The following is a 19,497-nucleotide window of genomic DNA, read 5'->3' as shown; positions in this document are numbered from 1 at the left end:
ACACAAATCACAAACTATTAAGAAAAGCTCCCTTATTAACAGATCATCCATTTGAAACATCTGAAAAAAGTAGATTGTATTTGCTTTGATACACATCGCACGGCTTCACAAATTTAAACTATTGCTGGACACACCAGTTATAACATACAGGTACCGAAAATACAGAACCCTTATATTTTTTACAATAACCTGTAACATTTCAAATAGGTGTACCTGCTGTTTTTTCACTCCCCTTTCAAATTAAACGGACCTGTTTTAAGTGAATACACTCATGCACCCAATCTTGACGGGTTGCTTAAGGGTGACAACAATTGTTACCTTCAGAATTATACTTTGCTGGGCTATCTCACAGCAATGCAATCATACTAAACATGCACCCACCAGTAACTCCTGAGAATACAAACTGTTTAAGAGGCAGAAGCACACAGTATATAATTTTTTGATTTAAAATGTGTGTGGGATTATCAAAGGATAAAAAATAGATGGATTGAAAACTGAAACAATCAGGAATTTGGAAATTGCAGGTGCCAATATGTTATTATTCCACTACACAAAAGGATTTTTTAGATTATGCACAGAAAAGGAAGTCTGAAAGGTTAAGGCTATAAGCAATTTAGTAAATTAGATATGCACATTTCTTTTTACATCTGTTTTTTATAGCATCCCGTGCTGCTTAGGGTCAATGTTTCCGGGTAAGGCAACTCAAACGTTTTGAAGTAATGCTTTTTCCATTGATCAGCAATTTAAAGATGTCTTAATTTAATATAAAACGTAAGCAATTTTGCTACGCACACATCTATAGCCTTTATCTCCAGGGAAGTAAAGGCGAGTAAAAGCCATAATCAGCTCACACTACACTGCACAGAGACCAATATGGTCCGACTGGGAGACATTAAAGTTACTCACTGTAGGGACTAGAGAACCCATATTCCATAGTCCCCATTTCTCCATCGTTGTGGCTGTCCCCCAACATGAGGACAGTACTGGAACCTATGGCAGCGAAAAATTGAGCTTTCCCTTTAAATTTAGTGCAGTGCGCGGGGTCGTGGGAACGCCCTGTCGAAACCCTGCCCTCTGGCGCCGCACCTCGGTCACTTTTTAACACATCGGATACTTAAATATCCGACTATACTGACCATATTAGCACTTGGCAACAAGCGGGGGAAGGTGGGTGGGACGTATGGAGGAAAGGGGATAATTGACTGGGGTACCCTAGTCACTATTAACTTTGTTGATAAATCAGCATGGTTTATATACATCCAGTTTTGGTTGAACACAATGATTATACAACGTACCATGTGAAAGTTTACGGTTTCTTAATGGGAACCAGATCACCCCAACCACCCCCCCTGATTCAGACCCCCCCCCTTCGTTCTACCTACTAGGCTATTCGGACTAGGCCAGCATTCAAATCACTGGGACCCGCTTCCGATGGGTCCCTCCGTAACTTCCTCCATCTTGTATGTGGGGTTCGTTCACCACACTTTCTAGGAATGCATCTCTTCCTCCCCTGGGGTTCGCGGTGGAATCCCCTGACGTCCATTGTGTAACCTTTCTCCACCCCCCCCCCCCCTTCCACTGTTCTAGTCTCCTCCGTGCCTCCCGTGCAAGCCGTTTGTTACATTTCTTTCGCTCCTCCCGAGATATCGGGGCTATTGATGGTCTCCCGGCTGAGGCCTCTCCGGGTCGTACTTTCTCAGGAAGGGGGCCCATTCCATTTCACATGAGGGAGTTTGGCCATGCAATTGTCTGGTAAGTTGTTCCATTCTATATATGTCCAAAGCCTTACTCCCCCATTGCCTTTCGCTGGGGAGCTACGCCCCCTTGCAACCCGCTGCTAAACATGCCCTGGCCGCTAGCAGCAAAAAGTGTGGCATATGCGGGAGCTTGGCCCAGTCCCCTTCTGTCACCTCCATTCCGAATATCACCAGAAGAGGATCCAACTGCCCGTCTACCCCATCCAGGTCCATCACCCAGCCCAGGATTTCCTTCCACTATCTCTGCACCTCGGCACAGGCCCACCACATATGCCAGTAGTCTGCCCTCAGTCCACACCCCCTCCAGCACCTGGGATCAACACCCGGGTACATCAGTGACAGCCTTATCGGGTCCCATGGCCATCTGTATAAATGTTTCAGCCCGTGCAGTTTGTACTGGCAGGCTACAGAGGTGCGGTGTGCCCTCTCGCATAGTTTTTGCCATGGAGTATCTTCCATTTCTACATCCATGTCCCTCTCCCACTTTCTCTTGTATATCTCCGTCTCCTCCCTGCGCTTCCAGTAGGGCCTGATATGTGGAAATGAGCCATCTCGTCCCTGTCCCCGTGTCTAACACTTTCTCAATACGTGTCAGAACCCTCTGCAGATTCTTCTAGTCTTTGGACAACAGTACCCCTTTAAGTCGCAGGTACTTGAAGACTGAGATCTCTCCCCCCCCCTCCCAGCATGCACTCGCGTTCATAGGGTTAAGCGAACTCATCTCTCTTCAGGACTTGCCCAACCCTTTCCATACCCCCCCTCAAACCAGTCCTGGAATCTCTTGTGACCGATGATCCTGTCCATTATGGGAGGTGTCCATATATGACTTAGTGGACAGGGCCAAGTTGTTACCCCTACCATTTCCTTCTTAACTCTCCAAAGTGACCACAGTGGGCCCAGAATTCTGTCTCTCTGCACTCTATTCGGCGCTGCTTTTCTTGGCACCCACAACCATTGCCCTGAGAGTCACCGGGCGGAAAAGGTGGTTTTCAATATCTATCCATTGCTTCTGTTGATCTCCTCTCAAGTGGAGTATTACGGCTCGAAACTGGGCTGCCCTATAATACGTACGCATTTCCGGGAGCCCTAACCCTCCCTTCTCTTTAAGTTGCACGGGCAGTCTGTAGGCTACACTGTGTTTTTTCCCCTGCCAAAGGAATTTTATCATTCTCCCCCTCAGCTACTCATCGTTTTGGATCTCCACTCCCAGGGGCTCCATCGCAAGAGCGAAGAGGAGCGGGAAGAGCGGGCAGCCCTGTCTCGTACCCCTACTTAGCCCGAATTACCTTGATTTCGCTCCGTTCACCACAACCCTTGCCTTTTGACCAAAAGAGATGGCCTGGACAGCTCTGCACATCCTCTCCCCCACCCCTATTTTCCGTAGCACTGCAAATAAAAATCCCCATTCTACTCAATCAAATGCATTTTCAGCATCTAGGCTCAGATGTGCATGGTCTCCCGGGCTGCTTCCCACATGTTCCATAAGGTCTAGGGTCTTCCTCACTGCGTCTGGGCCCTGTCTTCCCGCTATGAATCCCATCTGATCTGGATGTATTATCCGTGGCAATTTGTCTTCGAAACGTGTCACTAGTATGCGTGTGACGATTTTTTCGTCGATATTGAACAGTGAGATGGGGCGGTAAGATACACATTGCGTGGGGTCCCTGTCCTCTTTGGGAACCACTGATATGCAATATCATGTCTCCCCAATGGTAAAGCCCCGGGGGAAGATTGTTGCACAATAGGATTTTACAAAAGATTTGCTGTAAACTTGGCCCCACATATATGTTCAACCACATCTTAGAAACGGGGGGGGAGGGAGGGGAGGGAGGGGTAAGACACCTTTAGTAAAGCACTATTCTTGCACCTCTTCTATTGTTATGGGACTTTCCAGGCGTTCCGCCTCTAGGTTAGTTAGTGTTTTCATGTCCAGCTTGCCCAGGTATTCTCTGTATGTCTGCTCTAAGGGCTTTAATCTCCGTTAATAGGTGTCTGATATCTTCTTTAGTGGAGAACCTTGACGTGTCCACGTCGGCAGGCATTTCCCTCACCACATCGCCCGCTTGCTTTGCCATGGCCCCGCGTGTACTTAAGAGGGTCCCCTGCACAATTCCCCTGGGAGGATTCTGAAGCACTCGGGTGGAGGATCTCCCTGTTGTTGCTTCCCCTTCGTAGTGCGGCAGGTGGCTGGATTCGGCCTTGTTCGGCCTTGGTGTCTCTTCGTTCGGCACACTGGAGAATGTGAGGTGCCTCTACAACTTCTATGGGTCTTTTACTTCCACAATATCAGCCATCCCCCTTCTCTCGTAATGTGGTCTTGCACTTTGCCTGCTAGGGCCCGTGAGGGGCCTCTTCACTGCTCCTCTCGCACCCAGTGATGCAAGGGGCTGTGTCTTTCCTGCTGCGTCTTCTTTTGCTGTATCCCCGTACCTCCAGAAGCCTGGAGGGCAGGGGATCCAGCTGCTATTGTGGTTCTGCACCCCGGATGCTCCCATTCAGCGCTGTCCTCTTTTTTGCAGCTCCTTCAAGTGGGTTTACCCATGGGTGGCTTGTACTCACAGCGGCTGCTTTGTGGCCGCTCAGCTCTGGAGGGGTTATGCATTTATTCTGTGTTCCTGTGTCTCTTGTTTTTAGCCCCACATCGCTTTGTATGGCCTGGGAGCCGTGCTTGTTGTCTTTGCTATCTTAACTGTGGATAGCTGTGGGGCCTCGGCAACCCCGGTGGCGGCACCGTGCTGTGTTCAGGTTCCCCCGCCCGTCCGTGTTCCTGGGTTACTTATTTGCTGTACTGCGTGCCTCCATGTTGCATGTGGGCAGCACAAGGTTCTCCCTCGACCACCACCGCAGCGAGAGAACCAGGGCTTGCGATACAACCACCAGATCATCCCATTGTCTGCTGGCCTGAAACCACTGGCTGTTGAGCCACTCTTGCATTGGGCGCATGCGCAGGCGTGCATGAGGAACCAAGTAAATACATGACGCCATCATTTCATGACGCCATCATTCCTAGCAACCGCATGGCTTTGCGTACCGTCACCTCTCGACCGACTACATATTGAGGGATCTGAAACAGCATGTTTTGGACCCTCTCGTTGGAGGGGAAGACAAGGCCGTCCCTTGTTCGAATTAGAGCCCTAGGAATTGTTCTTTTTGGCTGGGGTCTAGACTGGACTTCTTTTCGTTGATGGAGAAGCCTAGGTGGAACAGGAGGTCTATAGTCTTTTGGGTATTTGAGAGGCATGTTTCGTAAGAATCCCGCGTTATGAGCCAGTCGTCGAGGTAAGGATAAACTGGAATGGATAACCTGCGCAGATGTGCTGCTGCCACTGCCAGTACCTTCGTGAACACCCTTGGTGCTGAAGCTATGCCGAAGGGTAGCACCTTGAACTGATAGCGTTTGCCTTCTATCAAGAACCAGAGGTATTTCCTGTGCACTGGCAACATTGAAATGTGAAAGTATGCATCTTTCATGTCCAGTGTTGCCATGTAATCCTCCTGTGTTAGCAGGGGGATTACCTCCTGCAAAGTGACCATACGAAATTTCTGAGGTTTTACAAATGTGTTTGCTGGGCGCAGATCTAATACAGGGCGCATGGTTAGATCCTTTTTGGGTACAAGGAAGTACACTGAATAAATACCCTCCTTTACCTGTGACAGAGGCACGACATCTATGGCTCCTTTTTGCAGCAGCGATTCCACTTCCTGAAGAAGGATGAGAAGTTCTGGTGCGAGACGTCTTCCCTTTGGAGGTCTGAATGTCGGGGACCGGCTGAACTCGATACAGTAACCGTGGGCTATTGTTGACAGTACCCAACGGTCTGTGGTAATTCCCTCCCATGCCTGCAGAAAAGATGTTAACCGGCCCCTGACCGGGGATGCATGGGAGGGGACCCGAATTTTCAGGTCATTTGGTGGCAGTGGCCGGGGAGCCTGTAAGAGTAGGGCCCCGACCTCTTCCTTTGCCACGACGTTGTCCTCTTTGAGCATACTGCGTGTTGTAACCACTGGTTTCCTGAGGGGAGGCCCAGTTGCTGGCTGAGGTGTATTGTTGAGTTTGTCGTTGGCCACGGAAAAAGCGCCTATTACCATATCCGCGCTGGGGGGTCTCGTGATTTGGTCCAGGGTCTTTAATGTTTCATGCTCCTTCTTAGCTGTTTCCAGTGCATCATCAACCGCTTTACCAAACAAGTTGGAATCCTCAAGGGGTTTGTTAATGAGGGATGCCTGCGTTTCTGGCTTGAAACCTGAGTTTCTAAGCCATGCATGTCTTTTAAAGAGTACGCCCTGGACTAAGGAACGGTCAGCAGTTTCCGCAGCATCTAAAGTATTCTTGATGATGCTTTGGTTCACTTGAGTGCCTTCTGTGACAGTGGCCAATAAGTGGGTACAAAAAGGCTCAGGGACTTCTAGTAGACCTTCGCGCAACAGGCCCCATTGGGCATCAGCGTAACTAGCCAACAGAGTGGTATTGTTGGCAATACGCGTGGCGAATGCTGCAGAGCATGTAATCCTTTTCCCTAGAGCATAGAGCTTTTTCCGCTCTTTATCGGGAGGTGCTTCAGTGGTGGACAGCGGAACCCCTGCCCTTTTTATCGTGGTGGTCACCACCAGAGAATCTGGTATGGAATGACCCCTAATATATAAGGGATCTGAGCGTGAGGGGCTAAAAAGCTTCTCGATCCGTGGGTTCACACCTCTAACTAAGGCTGGTGTAGATAAAGAGGGAACGAGGCTTCTCTTGATGGAGGTGAGGTATGGCTTGGCTAGCAGGTGGCTTTTCTTTGATTATTCTTTCAACAAAATCGACTTCTGGGGTAGCCTCCCCCGTATCGATTTGAAAGTGTGCCGCCGCCTTGCGTAGCATGGCATTAAATGTGGATTGATCGTCCACAGGTGAAAGATCTCCGACAGGCGTAGTCTGTGCGGAGGCCAAATCTAAAGCATCAGGGTCTGTTGACGCCCCTGGGGATTGCCAAGGCTGTGGCTCATACATGTGTAGGTCTTCCTCAGTATTTATGATCTCATCCTCTTCCTGAAAGTGGGGATCCTCTTCAGTGAGGTCATGTGTCTAGTTCTTCCTCATGGGGGTCGAAAAGTCTTGGGACTTTGGCTATAGGGTCTTGAGGGAATACCTCCCTTGGCCTTTTAGGTGTAATGTGTTCAGAAGTGGACACAAACCTATCCAGCCTGTTCATGCAGGATTCAAATCTCTCCCTAGTCCAGTGGGATGACCCAGAACGGTCTAGTGGCGGAAAGGCTTGCTCCTCCGCCTCTAGGCGTCGAGATCTCTCCCATAAAGTGGAGGAAATACCCCCGTCGCCCTCTGAGAAACCTTCCTGTGGGCCCGCGACGGTGGGGGAAGTACCTCTGGGTCTCTCCTTCGACCTAGGGGGAGGTTCCAGCGTTCTCAGCGCACCTTCACTAGGTTTCGGCGTCTTCCTGACCTTCTGAGCGGGCTTCGGTGACTCCTTCACCAGGCATTTCTGAGAGTCCTGGGAGACTATCCTTGCTATGCTTTCCACGATCATCCTCTCAGTCGGGGGCTGGTCGTGAGAAGTTTTCGGCGGAGCCGGAACCTTGCTGTCGACGGACGCCTTCTTCTGAGGCGTCTCGATGGATGATGTTTTAGTGGTAGCGCCCTTTGTACTAGACAACCCAGTCGCTAGGCGCGCATGCGGCTGCGGGGAGGGCTGCAGACCCTTACCGTCGGTGGAGGCAGCCTGTTGTGTCGGCGTCTCTGTTGGCGCTGAGGCCTTCCTCGATTTACTCGACGAATGGCCATGGGTTGTGTGCTTAGTGACTTGTTTGTGTCCGTCAGCGTCGCCGGGGTGTACATCCCCAAAAGCAGGGCTGGAGCCATGCGTGCCAGGGCCGGGGGTAGACGCCACGGAGCGAGAGCACTCCGGTGGGGGGTCAACAACCTACGTTACGGAGGATGAGTTATCACTATCTCCCTCGTCACAGTCGGCGGCAGCGGGTGAGGAATCAGCCTTCGACATCCCTAGGCTGCCCGCCTTTTGACGTTCCTTCAGAGTTTTTGGTCGAAGGAGCTTACAGGCCGCGCAACCAGCCTCGTCGTGTTCGAGGGGTAAGCAGCGGTTGCACTGCTTGTTTTTGTCCTATTTGCCTTTACAAACTGGGCAAAATCTAAAAGGCGTTCTCACCATAGCTGAGGATGTAATAAGTGACAAGGACCTGGAAGGAAAGGGGGAGGAAAGGAAAGGCATTCTAGAAGAAACAGAAATGTCCACCCCGACCCCCACTCTCCCTACTGTGTAGGCCGGCAAGGCCGGGCCACGTGGTCGGCAGCACCGATAGGATCACCGTCTGTCGAAAACCACCGTCCGTCGAAGATCTGGTCTCGGCAGTGTGGAATGGCTGTCGAAGAGGGCTGGAGGTGATGATGGTTAACGATATTAACAAAAACTTACCAAAGGTCGAGGAATGGCAATGTCTCTTACAAGCTCCGCTTAAGGCGACCAGATTCTGGGCGGAAAAAAATAATCTGAGTGACCTCGACGCGTGAGAGATTTTGGGTACTCTACACGTCACTATAGGGATAGTGTTACAGACACGCCTATGTCGATGTTCCTTTTCGACTTTCGAAAAACAAGATGCAATACTCTATGGTGACCACTGGATGTCGGACTGCACAGCATGTGATTCCAAGCAGATTAACAAACATCAGAACTTTAATTACTCATACGTCCAGTGCCCTTTTCCTACATCCTTGTGGGTGATTTCACTGAACAAGATCATAGGGTGGAGCCTTGACAACCTGCGAAGCAGAAAGGTTCTTCAGCACCGCCTGATTGAACACTGCATCATTCCTGGAGCTGGAGTCCAGGGAGTGGTGCTTGCAGAAAGCCAACGGAGTGGCCTAAGTAGCTGCCTTGCTGATGACATCCCAGGAACCATGTCTCTGAAATGCAACTGCCGTAGTCCTAGCCCTTACCGCATGGGCATGAATCCCCTCCGGGACCTTCTTGCCCATAGCAGTATATGCTTGTAAAATGGCCTGAACCATGTAACGGGCGATAGACGCTTTAGACACCCAAGAATCTGGGGAGGAGTGCCCAAAAGTGACAAACCATGCCACAGACTTCCTGAATGATTTCGTCCGAGTGTGGTAAATAAAAAGGACCCTCTTGTGGTCCAAAGAATGTAGGGTCCTATCTGCCTCAGACTGTGGGTTCAGGAGGAACACTGGCATGCAGATCTCTTGATTCAGATGAAATGGTGAGACCACCTTGGCCAAGAAGTTTGGGTTAGTGTGCAAGATTACCTTGTTGTTGTGAAACGTGGTGATGGGCTCGCATGAATACAATGCCTCCAGCTCGCTGAGCCTGCACGCAGAGGGGAGGGCTACCAGCAAAACAGTCTTTAGCTTTACAGGCCAGATGTCCACAGAAGCCATCGGCTCGAAGGGTTTGCGCTGCAAGGTTGCAAGAACCACATTGAGGTCCCAGACTGGATGTGGTCTATGCACCGGAGCAAAAAGCCTAGACAACCCATTGAGGTGGGACTTAACCACTGGCTTGGCCGCCGAAAACACATGCTCAGGGGAATTCTTAAGCCCCAAAGGCCGCCAAATAAGTGTGGCAAGTATCCACCTGAACACCAGAACAAGCCAGGTGCGCTGAAAAAGTTAGTACATCGTCCAGAGGGCAAGTGACAGGATCCAGACCCATGTCACGAGCCCAATGAAAGAACCTAGTCCATTCACTCTTATACTGGGATCGAGTAGAAGGCCTCCTGGCATGTTGAATGATGTCCCAGTTGTCATCCTCAAAAATTAAACATGCTGTAGCCTTAGCTGGTAATGAACCAGGCCGCTAGCGCCAGCCTGTCTGGGTCCGAATGTACCACTGCCCCACCCTGCTGCCTCAGGAAGCCCCTGTTGGGGATCGGAAGGTGGACGGGCCCACTCCGAGCACAACTGCAGCAGATCTGAAAACCAGGCTCTCGAAGACCAGTGGGGGGAAATCAGGATGAGGCTGCAGCCCACCGAAGCCCAGAACTTGTAAAAGGTCCGCTGGAGCAGTGGGAAGGTGGGCAGGGCCCGGGAACACAGAGCTCCTGCAGCTGTGCCAGTAGATCTGGAATGCGTCTCCCAGATACCCCCAACCCCATTCTGCCCATGAAAAAAACTGGGGGGAATTGGAATTCAGAGGAGATGCGAACATGTCCAGGTCCGCAAACCGCCACTGCTGGAACAGGGGCAACAAGGAGTCTGTGTGCAACTCCCACTCGAAGATGTTGAACACCAAGCGGCTCAGCTGGTCCGCTTCTGCTTTGCTGTCGCCCGGTAGGTGGACTGCTGACATCCAAATATCCTCTGTCAGGGCCCAGTCCCTGATCGAAACCGCCTCCATGCAGCGGAGGCGGGAGGGAGGGTGGGGGTTAATTGAACGGGTGCCGCCCTTAATTGTTCAGGTAAAACATTTTGGTAGAATTGTCCATCCTGACCAGAACAGACCTGTCCCTGATGAGGGACAGAAACGCCTTGAGGGCCAGGCCAACTGCCCTCAGCGCGAGCAGATTGATATGAAGGAGGGCTTCCGACCTGGACCATGCACCATGAATAGCATAGCCCCCCTCGGGGGAGCCCACCCTCACCAGCTAGTTGTCTAAAGGAGTGTATAGGTGATGGACCTGCAAGCAGAGGAGACCCGCCAAAGCGTTCATCAACTTTGTGAAGACATGAGGGTCATAGTTCAGGACGAAAGGCAGCACCTTGTACTGAAAGTGGTCCGACAATCGCGAACCGCAGAAACTTCTGCTGCGGCAGGTAGATGGGGACTTCGAGCTACGTATCCTTGAGGTCTAGGGAACACATCCAGTCCCTTGCACAGAGACTCTGCTATGTGGGCAGGAGTAATCATCTTGAAGCGTTCTAGCAGTAAAGACAGATTGAGAAATGACAGGTCGAGGACAACCCTCAGGCCAGCCTGGTTGTTCTTGGGTACCGCAAAAATCCTGTAGTAGAAACCGGAGCCCCTGTCTGATTGAGGAACCGGTTCTATCGGCAAGAGTGAAAGGGCCGCTGGTAAAAGCGACAGGGAACCAATCTGACGAAGAGGGGAGGATGGTAGAAGGAAAAGGAAGAGTAAGAATTAAGCATGAGGAAACTATGGATAGGATCCAAGTGTTCTTGAAAAGACGCTTCTGGCTGTCCTGGAAAAGACCCAGTCGGCCCCCCACCGGGGAGCCGTGTTCCCCAACCTTGACATCACTGTTTCTTGGTGTCGGAGGCGGGGGCAGAAGAGGGGGAGCAGAAAAACCCATGCAAAGTCCTCTGCTGCTTCCTCCTGTTGTCGCTGGGCGACCTGTCAGGCCTCCGCGTACCACGGCCGCAGAACCCCTCGAAGCTGTTGAAAGCGTGGTGTTTGAATTCGTCCCGAGAGTGAGGGAGGTCCTTCAGCCCTGGCTTGGTCATGATGGCCAAGGACTTGTCAGTTTGAGTGGAGGTTTTCTTCTTTGTCAACTTGTCATCGGTTGACGAATGAAACCGGTCAATGCCCTCAAAGGTCAGATCTAGGATCCACTTTTGTACGTCAGATGAAAACTTAGTGGCATGCATCCACGCCATCCTTCTCATCTCGACACCCAGCACAGACCTCTGCTGGCTGTGTCGATGTGAGAGACTGAAGACTCCATGAGGTCCTGTGCAAAACACGGCGGACAGCTGCCAAACCGGCCTTGAATTAGGCCTGCCTCTCCAAAGGGAGGTCAGGTAGAAACTCCCTGAGCTTCCACCACAGCTTCTTCTTAGCCAAGGCTAAAAGGGCATTGGTTTGCTGCAGATGCAGTCCTGAAATGGCATAAAAGCGTTTGTGCAAAGACTCAAGGACATTGTCCTCCTTGGAAAGACAACTGGAGGTGGCTCCCATGGAGGAAGACGACGAAGACGATGGTTTAGAATATAGTGAGGTCGCAGGCATCACTGAAGAATGGGGCTGCGAGTGGGAGGCCAGGCGGATTGGCTCTCCGTACGTCATTCTGAACCTGCTGTCCAGCTTCTTGTTCATCTGGGCATTGGCCATGGGCTTCTACCAGACTTTTCTCGCCATCCTTCTGGAGAGGGATGCGCGATTGGATCGTGGTGTGCTTGCCCAAAATCTCAGCTAGCACCAACAGGGTCCCCCCTTGGCCCAGAGCCGAAGACAAGTCCAACAGCTGTTGAGGGGGCGGCCTTGGTGATACAGGAGGAGGTGGAGGGGTCTGAGTGACCGATAGAGCATGGAGAAACAGGCAGAGGACTCGAGGAGGAGGGCGGGGAGGCACGCCCTGCGGGATTACCTAGTTCACTATATCCTTCAGGAGCCCAGTCATCAGAGGAGAACGCATGAGGAGGAGGAAGCACTCGAAGAATCAGTCCTCGCTAGTCCCCAGATCCCTAGGTGCCTGACCCTCCAAGGCACTGGGTCTCTGCTCCTGGTCAAAGAACAGAGGCACCTGAGGCGTGTAGCCATAAGGCTGCGATGTGTAGATGTACCCTGGAGGAGACCAGATGCTGTACCATACAGTTCACTGCCACTTCCAGAGTGAAGGGGGCTGGAACCTTCTTGCAAGGCACATTCAATAGGCGAGCACGCGGACGGGCCGGAGTCAATTCCAAAATGGCTGCCGGCCTAGCAGGCTCTGCCATGTGCTTTTGTGCCATTTTGGGACCTTGCGCCACGCCCTGCGCGGGAGGGCACGAAGGCCCGGAGCCACGGGAGGGCTCAGACATGGGAGGATACACTTGGGTCCTGGACCCAAAGTAGAAGCATCAACCTCAGAGATCACTCTGGTAGGCACTGAGCCCTCGGCCGGCTGGCCAGTAGTCCCAACGCCCTGACTCACAACCTTGGAATGAGCTCCGGTAGGCTGTGTGCCCTCGGCACCGGCGTTGGTACTCGTGCTGACTCGTGCCAGGACTGACTCTTAGAGGTGGCACTGGACGCTCCTTTACCCTTTGGGGTCAAATAATGGGACTTGATCGCCCTTCCGAGGACAGCCCGGCCCAGTAGAGACCCTGAGCCCCTCGGGTTGGGGGCCGGTAGCCTGATGACCTCAGGCTACCGATGAATATCTCTCTCCAACACAACAACCGATTCTTCAATGTCCTGTGACCGAGAGCGCTGCAAGCCTTGCATGCGTCCAAGCGGTGGTTGGGCCCAAGCCACTCAAGACAGAGTGCATGAGGGTCCGAGGCCAGGAACAAGCAGTCGCATGAAGCACATCTCGTGAATCCTCCTGCAGCCGCGATGCACCGGGGGAGGTGGGGCACCGAAGGGAGGTTAAATAAGATTGAAAAACAAAGAAGGGGAGCAAGGTGAAAATTAAAAAAGTGTCTGCTGTGGCTGCCAGGTTCGACACCATTCGTGCGGAAAAAGAGACTGAAGTGAAGTGCCGGATGGTGGGGCCTCGGCGGGGCATTCCAACAACCGAGGCCGCGCCCCTGCGCAATGTACAAAATTTAAAGAGGACGCTAAATGATTTGCTGTCAAAGGTTTCTGTACCAACATTTCTGTACCGTCCTCATGTTGGGGGATGCCCACAAGGATGGAGGAAAGGGACGGAACGTATGAGTATACATATTGATGGATACCAAAATAAAATTGGCTCACATTTCCAAGGCATTACCTTTTTCCACAAACTATTTCAGAAGTAGCTGAGGGGAACGATTTGCTGCAAACTTTTGACAAAATCTACTAGCAACAATTTGCACTTGACCAGTCTAAAAAAGTATTGATTTTTTTCTTTCATGTGCAGCAAGGGCAGATGAACGAACAATGAAATATAAACACTGTAAAACCCACAAAAATATCAGCAGGATCCAACACACATACATTCATGAATGCACAGTTAAGTGGGAGGGGCTAAATGAAATTGAAAATATACTGCAAAATTAAAAATATTCTTTGAAATGTGCAGGATCTGCCACACCAAACACACAGTAGTGCCATCCGACATGCCAGTAGGAAAGGGGAGAAAACGAAAAGAAAAAAAATAATCTGAAAAATGTAAATCCTCCTGCAAAACTCAGAAGATGACCCGTCGCACCCAAGACTAATTTCTCACATACCAATCATACAATATTTTATAGATAGTAACCTTAACTGATGTCAAAGTCTACAAGAGATGGGCTGAACTTTAACTGTAGCCTTCCCATTATTAAAAACTAAACATGCAATAAAATAAGCACATTTGGAATCTTAATGCATACTCACAAGTAAGAGGTAAACATAATTTCATCAGTAAATAAGTATATTTTTACAACATACAGCAACATATCTAAGTACAAAGCAAATATACAATGTCAACAAAATATATTACAATTTAAGCAACCGTCCTAATAGACATTAAATTAAACAAAACATACATCCATATTTACATAAAGAACACACAAAAACAGACTTGTAACATCGTCGTACATTTCACACCGAACAATAACCGCAAATTACAAGACACTATAAAGAAACACCAATACATGAACAAAAGGGCAGGTTAATGTACAAAAAAGGTTAATTTTATTATGTTTAGTGTTTAATAACTGGTTAAATCTCAACATCTGTACAGTAACATTTTGTGTCATACCCTTAACTTTGTTTCTCTCTCTCTCTCTCTTCTCTTAAAACCAATAAAGATCAAACTAGAATTAAACCAGTTATCCAGTAGAGAAAGATGAAAGGTCCTTCATCCAAGAAAATTGTTGGTCCCATGACAAATCCCCCCCACTTATAGTGAGTCTAAAGCTCTGTAAAAGATGTGTTGTGTTTGGGTGCCAATGCATTTGCTTTTTGCTCCTGCTCATAATTTCTACACAAACTTATACCCTCTCATTGTCAAGGTTGACGTTTTTTCTCATATTTAAAGTTCTCTTCCCTACAACTTTTGTTTGATTTACTATATCCATATAGGTTTTAAACTTCACAGCAGAAAATATGTTTAACACTTGCTGGTTTACAGTAATATATCTTAAAGCAATCAGCAATGGATATAAAATAACAAGTACAACAAAGAGGATGTGGGAGTACGCAAAATGAAGATCTAAGGGACTTGGATGATCTCACCAAAAATCTGGGCCATATGGGTGAACAGAGAACTAAATTAAATTGCCAATAAGTGCACTAAAAACACAGAGATAAAGCTAAAGAACTACATTTGCTTAACAGGATGCAGAGTAATATCGAAAGATGTCTATTCCAAAAACAACTCACCTGAGTAAAAAACACGTTAGAAGTCCAGGAAATAAAGTCCATATCCCAGACTCCTTGGCTAGCATTAAAGACATTCTGAGCAATAAAGTTTGAAAAAAGAAATATCAACAAAGAAATGGGAACGGTAAAATTGGAGGACTTGATTTACAATTAAATATTGCAATAACTTTCACATTCACTTTAAAAAAAAATGAATTGTGTCTACCTGTGCTATTATGACAGAGTTGGAGATCAAGAACAGGGAAAGAAAATAATTAAGAAAATACTTGTATAGTTCAACATCAATCATTGGTTGCATAAGTCAAAAGCTTAGAATGGATGTAGTGTGTCATGCTATTGGTTGGGTACAACAGATTATTTTTTTATGAAACTCAGAAAGGTTTACCAACAGAAAATGTAGCACTGCAAAACAGAGTAAGCTCTAGATTGGTCCAGAATTATTTTATTAAATGAAACAGTCTGCTTACAGAGATTTTACTATGCCAGACAGGTAAAGGTCCCTAACAGGTGGAATTAAAAAAATACAATGCACTAACTTATTGAAAGGAAAAATGACTTACCGTAATGTTCTTTCTATGGATTCTTCATCTGATGGATAGCTCTCCAGCTCATCTGCTTCGGAAACATTTCAACAGGGGCGTAGTTGACCTCGACCTGGCCGTCGACCATCGATCGTTTTGCTCGGCATCTGGTCGTCGGCTCTGGACGTGACGTCAGTCGACATATAAATACCACATCACTACGTCCCACACCTCAGTTTCCCCCTTTTTTCCTCAAGCACCACACGCTGGACAGGAAAACAGAGAGAACAAACGGGCTAATGAGCCCTTAAAAATGACATAAGTATAGACCTCCGAAGGAGGAAAAATTGTAACAAACACTACACGTAGTGTTAGAAAAATCTATCTTTTTAAAAAGGCAGGAAGACAGAAAACGGACACAGAGGACCATCACCAAGTCAACGTGAAAGAGAAGATGGGCACCAACCACAGAATTTCTGAATGGGGATGGATGGCAGGGAAGATTAGGAATCTGCAGGAGAAGAATCCATAGAAAGAACATTACACTAAGTAATTTCTCCTTCAATGGATTGCCTTTCTCCCGCAGATTCATCATCTGTTAGACTCCCAAAGCAGTAGATGAAGTAGCCGTGCAGAAAGTTATACCAAGAAACTTTGCAGCACTGCCCTGCCAAAATGCCCATGGCTTAGGAGCCACATCCAGACTATGATGCTTAGCAAAAATATGAATGGATGACCATGTCGCAGCGCGACAAATCTCCAGGACAGGGACTCCCCTCTGCAATGTTGTTGATGCCGAGACTCCTGTTGTCTAATGGGTGGTGATGCCTGCTGGTAATTCCTTTCCAGCAGACTGGTAGCATTCCGCTATACAGAAAATTATCCAGTGGGATAAAGTCTGCTTAGTTATGGGTAAGCTCTAAGGGGCTAAGGAAAAGGCCAGGAAGAGCTGGTCCACTCTCCTGAAATCAGCTGTCCTTGCGATATAATAACTTGGCGCCCTTTTCGGATCAGAAGGTCGATGGACTGAGACAGGTGACCTTCTGAGACAACCTTGGTAAGGAAGCCTGGACGGGGGGGGGGGGAGCATTGGCGGGAGGGGGAGAGAAAGTTGGGGAACGGTGCTTTCTGTTGTTCTCCAGCATGGGTCTGGCATGGATTCACATGCTCATCAATATTCCCTGTTGTCAGGCTGGGAATCCTCGGTAAAGAAAAAATCAGTTTCATTTCTGAACTTTCTTTCTCCTAAGAACCAATCACTGGTCTCTGGGTCATACTGCCCCCAGCCAATGACTGTCCCCTACCTAAGCCCCTCCTCTGGCAGCCATCTTCAGTTTGGTAGCACGTAAAGTGGCAGTAGGACCAAGAGAAGAGGCGCAGAGGGGTAGACGGGAGGGTTCGCATGTGAATCCATGCCAGACCCATGCTGGAGAACAACAGTTATAGGTAAGTAACTTGTTCCTTCTCCAGCATGGGGTCTGGCATGGATTCACATGCTCATGAATAAAGAATATATAGCAGTACACACATGCACAACCACGGGAGGTGGCAACGCTCAACATTAAGCATCTCTTACCTCCTCACCAGGCTCACCTTCAAGCGAACAGGTTGCGTAGCACTGCTTGGCCGACTCTGGACTCCTCCCTGGAATCCCTGTTGACGCAGTAGAAGTTTGTGAAGGTGTGCATCGACCTCCAGGTAGCAGCCCTGCAGATGTCCAGCAGAGGCACACCAGACAGGAACGTCGTAGTTGCAGCGATCGCTCTGGTTCGAATGGGCTCTCGGACGGCCAGGCAACGGTCGGTTCGCCAACCTATGACAATGGGTGATGCAGCCGGAGAGCCACCTGGAAATGGAAGCCTTGGAGAGGGCCTTCCCATGGTTCACAGGGCCAAAGTTCACAAAAAGTTGAGACATCTTCCAAAAACTCTTTGTGCGGTCCACATAGAACTTCAGCGCTGCAGCCACATCCAGCAAGTGCAGCCTTCTCAGCCGGCGTTGGGAAGAACACAGGCAACACCAAGGGCTTGTTTCAATGAAAGCCCGATGGCACCCTGGGCATGAAGGAGGGGTGCGTCCGTAGCACTACCCTCGTCTCGTGGAATGTCAAGTAGGGTGTTTTACAAGAGGGCCTGGATCTCTCCCACTCGTCATGCAGAGGTGATGGCCACAAGAAAAGCAGTTTTCCATGACAAAACTTTCAGTGGCGCTGAATGCATAGGCTTGAACGGAGGACCCATGAGTCTAGGCAGCACCACATTGAGTTCCCACGCCGGGGCCGGAGCCTTCACTGGCAGGAATATATGGAACAGTACCTTGACAAACTCCTTAACCAGACGGTGTGACCATAACAGTGACCGTCCCAGAGATCTGGTGTAGCGGGAGATAGCCGCCAGATGAACTTTGATGGAGGCATGGGCCAGTCCAGCCTTGGCCAACGGCAGCAAATACGGCAGTACCTGCAGAGCCGTGACTCAGAGGATCGATCTTCTGTGAACGGCACCAAACGGCAAACCCCTACCATTTAGGTCCATAGCATTTTAGAGTAGACGATGCTCTGGCCTTGGCAAGAACCTCCTTGCAATCCGCTGGGAGATTGTAGCCCCCAAACTCTTAACGCTGCAGGAGCCAGGCCTTCGGGTTCAGCTATCCTGGGTCGTGGTGCAGAATTGCACCTCCTTCCCTGGCAAGAAGATCTGCGACCACTGGAAGCTTGACTGGAGGGGACGCGGACATGCCGAGAAGGTCCTGCACCGGGATCGTCTGAGTTGATTGATTATTCGAAGCAGCAACGGCAATGGAGGGAACGCATACAGAAACAGGCCGTCCCAGGGGAAAGAGAATGCGTCCCCCCATGCCCCCAGGCTGGGGAAACTTGCTGGCGAACCTGCAGCACTTGGTGTTCGTAGCCGTTGCAAAGAGATAGATTGGGGTTTGCCCCATCTGCGGAACAGGCGATCCACTTGGTCCTGCAGAAGTTCCCACTCATGGCAAGAGCGCAGCTCCCTGCTGAGAGAGTCGGCAACAGTCTTTTTTCACTCCTTCCAGATGAAATGGGATGAGGAACATCCCCTGGACCACGGCCCAGTGCCATAGGTCCTGCGCCTCTTTGGAGAGCGCCCGGGATCTGGTGCCCCCCTGCTTTCTGATGTAAAAACATTGTGGTGGTATTGTCCGTGAAGACCCACACCACCTTGCCCTTGAGCGACGGAAGGAAGGACCTGAGGGCCCAAAACACGGCTAGCAGCTCCAGAATGTTTATGTGCAATGTCTTCTCCTCCTGCAGACACTGTGTTGAGTCGGGATCCCAGAAACAGTACGTCCTGCGATGGAGTCAAGCAGGACTTTGCATAGTTCACGGAGAACCCCAGATCCGTCAGGAGTCAATGGTCCTCGCTGTGTGGTCGACGGCGATGTCTTTTGGCTCATGCCAGCCATCCAGGTAAGGGTATACGTGGCTCCCTCGTAGGCGCAGCTGCGCCGCCACCAGTGCCAGGCACTCGGTGACAACCCTTGGCATCAACTTTAATCCGAAGGGAAGGGCCTTGAACAGGTAATGTTGCCCTTGAACCACAAAGCACAGAAACTTGCGGTGTCTCTTGTGGATGGGGATGTGAAAGTAAGCATCCACCAAGTCCAGCAACGATAGGAAGTTCCCCTCTTCTAGCTGTCCTAGTACGTGTTGAAGAATCACCATCCAGAACTTTTGGGACTTGATATACTTGTTCAGACGACAGAAGTCTAGGATGGGTCTCCATCCGCCGGTCTTCTTTTTGACGAGGAAGTAATGAGAGTACACTCCAGAGCCCCGGAGCCTCTTTGGGACAAGCTCTATTGCACCCTTTTTTAGCTTGGCCCGCACCTCCAGCAGTAGCTGAGGGACATGGTTTTATTTGAGGACACTTCTGTTGAAATTCCAGGGTGTGTCCGTGTGCGAGAGCGTCCAGCACCCAACTGTCGGTGGAGATGGTCTTTCACACACTGACGAAGTTTGCCAGCCGGCCTCCCACC

General features: G+C 49.8%; 1 protein-coding gene across 12 annotated transcripts in view; it reads right to left on the bottom strand.

Annotated features, from left to right (window-relative positions):
* The window catches only part of MYCBP2 (MYC binding protein 2), a 3,160,061-nt gene that overhangs the window by 1,088,481 nt on the left and 2,052,083 nt on the right, over positions 1-19,497 (bottom strand). For 6 of the 12 annotated variants that reach the window (XM_069639721.1, XM_069639717.1, XM_069639718.1 and 3 more), the window contains one exon: positions 14,966-15,040. The exons of the other annotated variants lie outside the window; for them this stretch is intronic. In XM_069639721.1, coding sequence (XP_069495822.1) covers positions 14,966-15,040 — 75 coding nt within the window. The remainder of the gene's footprint in view (positions 1-14,965; positions 15,041-19,497) is intronic. 12 annotated transcript variants of the gene reach the window in all.

This window comes from Ambystoma mexicanum, chromosome 7q, assembly GCF_040938575.1.
Source record: "Ambystoma mexicanum isolate Mex_15411 chromosome 7q, UKY_AmexF1_1, whole genome shotgun sequence".
Classification (NCBI taxonomy): domain Eukaryota; kingdom Metazoa; phylum Chordata; class Amphibia; order Caudata; family Ambystomatidae; genus Ambystoma; species Ambystoma mexicanum.
The sequence above is the reverse complement of the archived record's forward strand: the minus strand, read 5'-3'. Positions and strand labels throughout refer to the sequence as shown.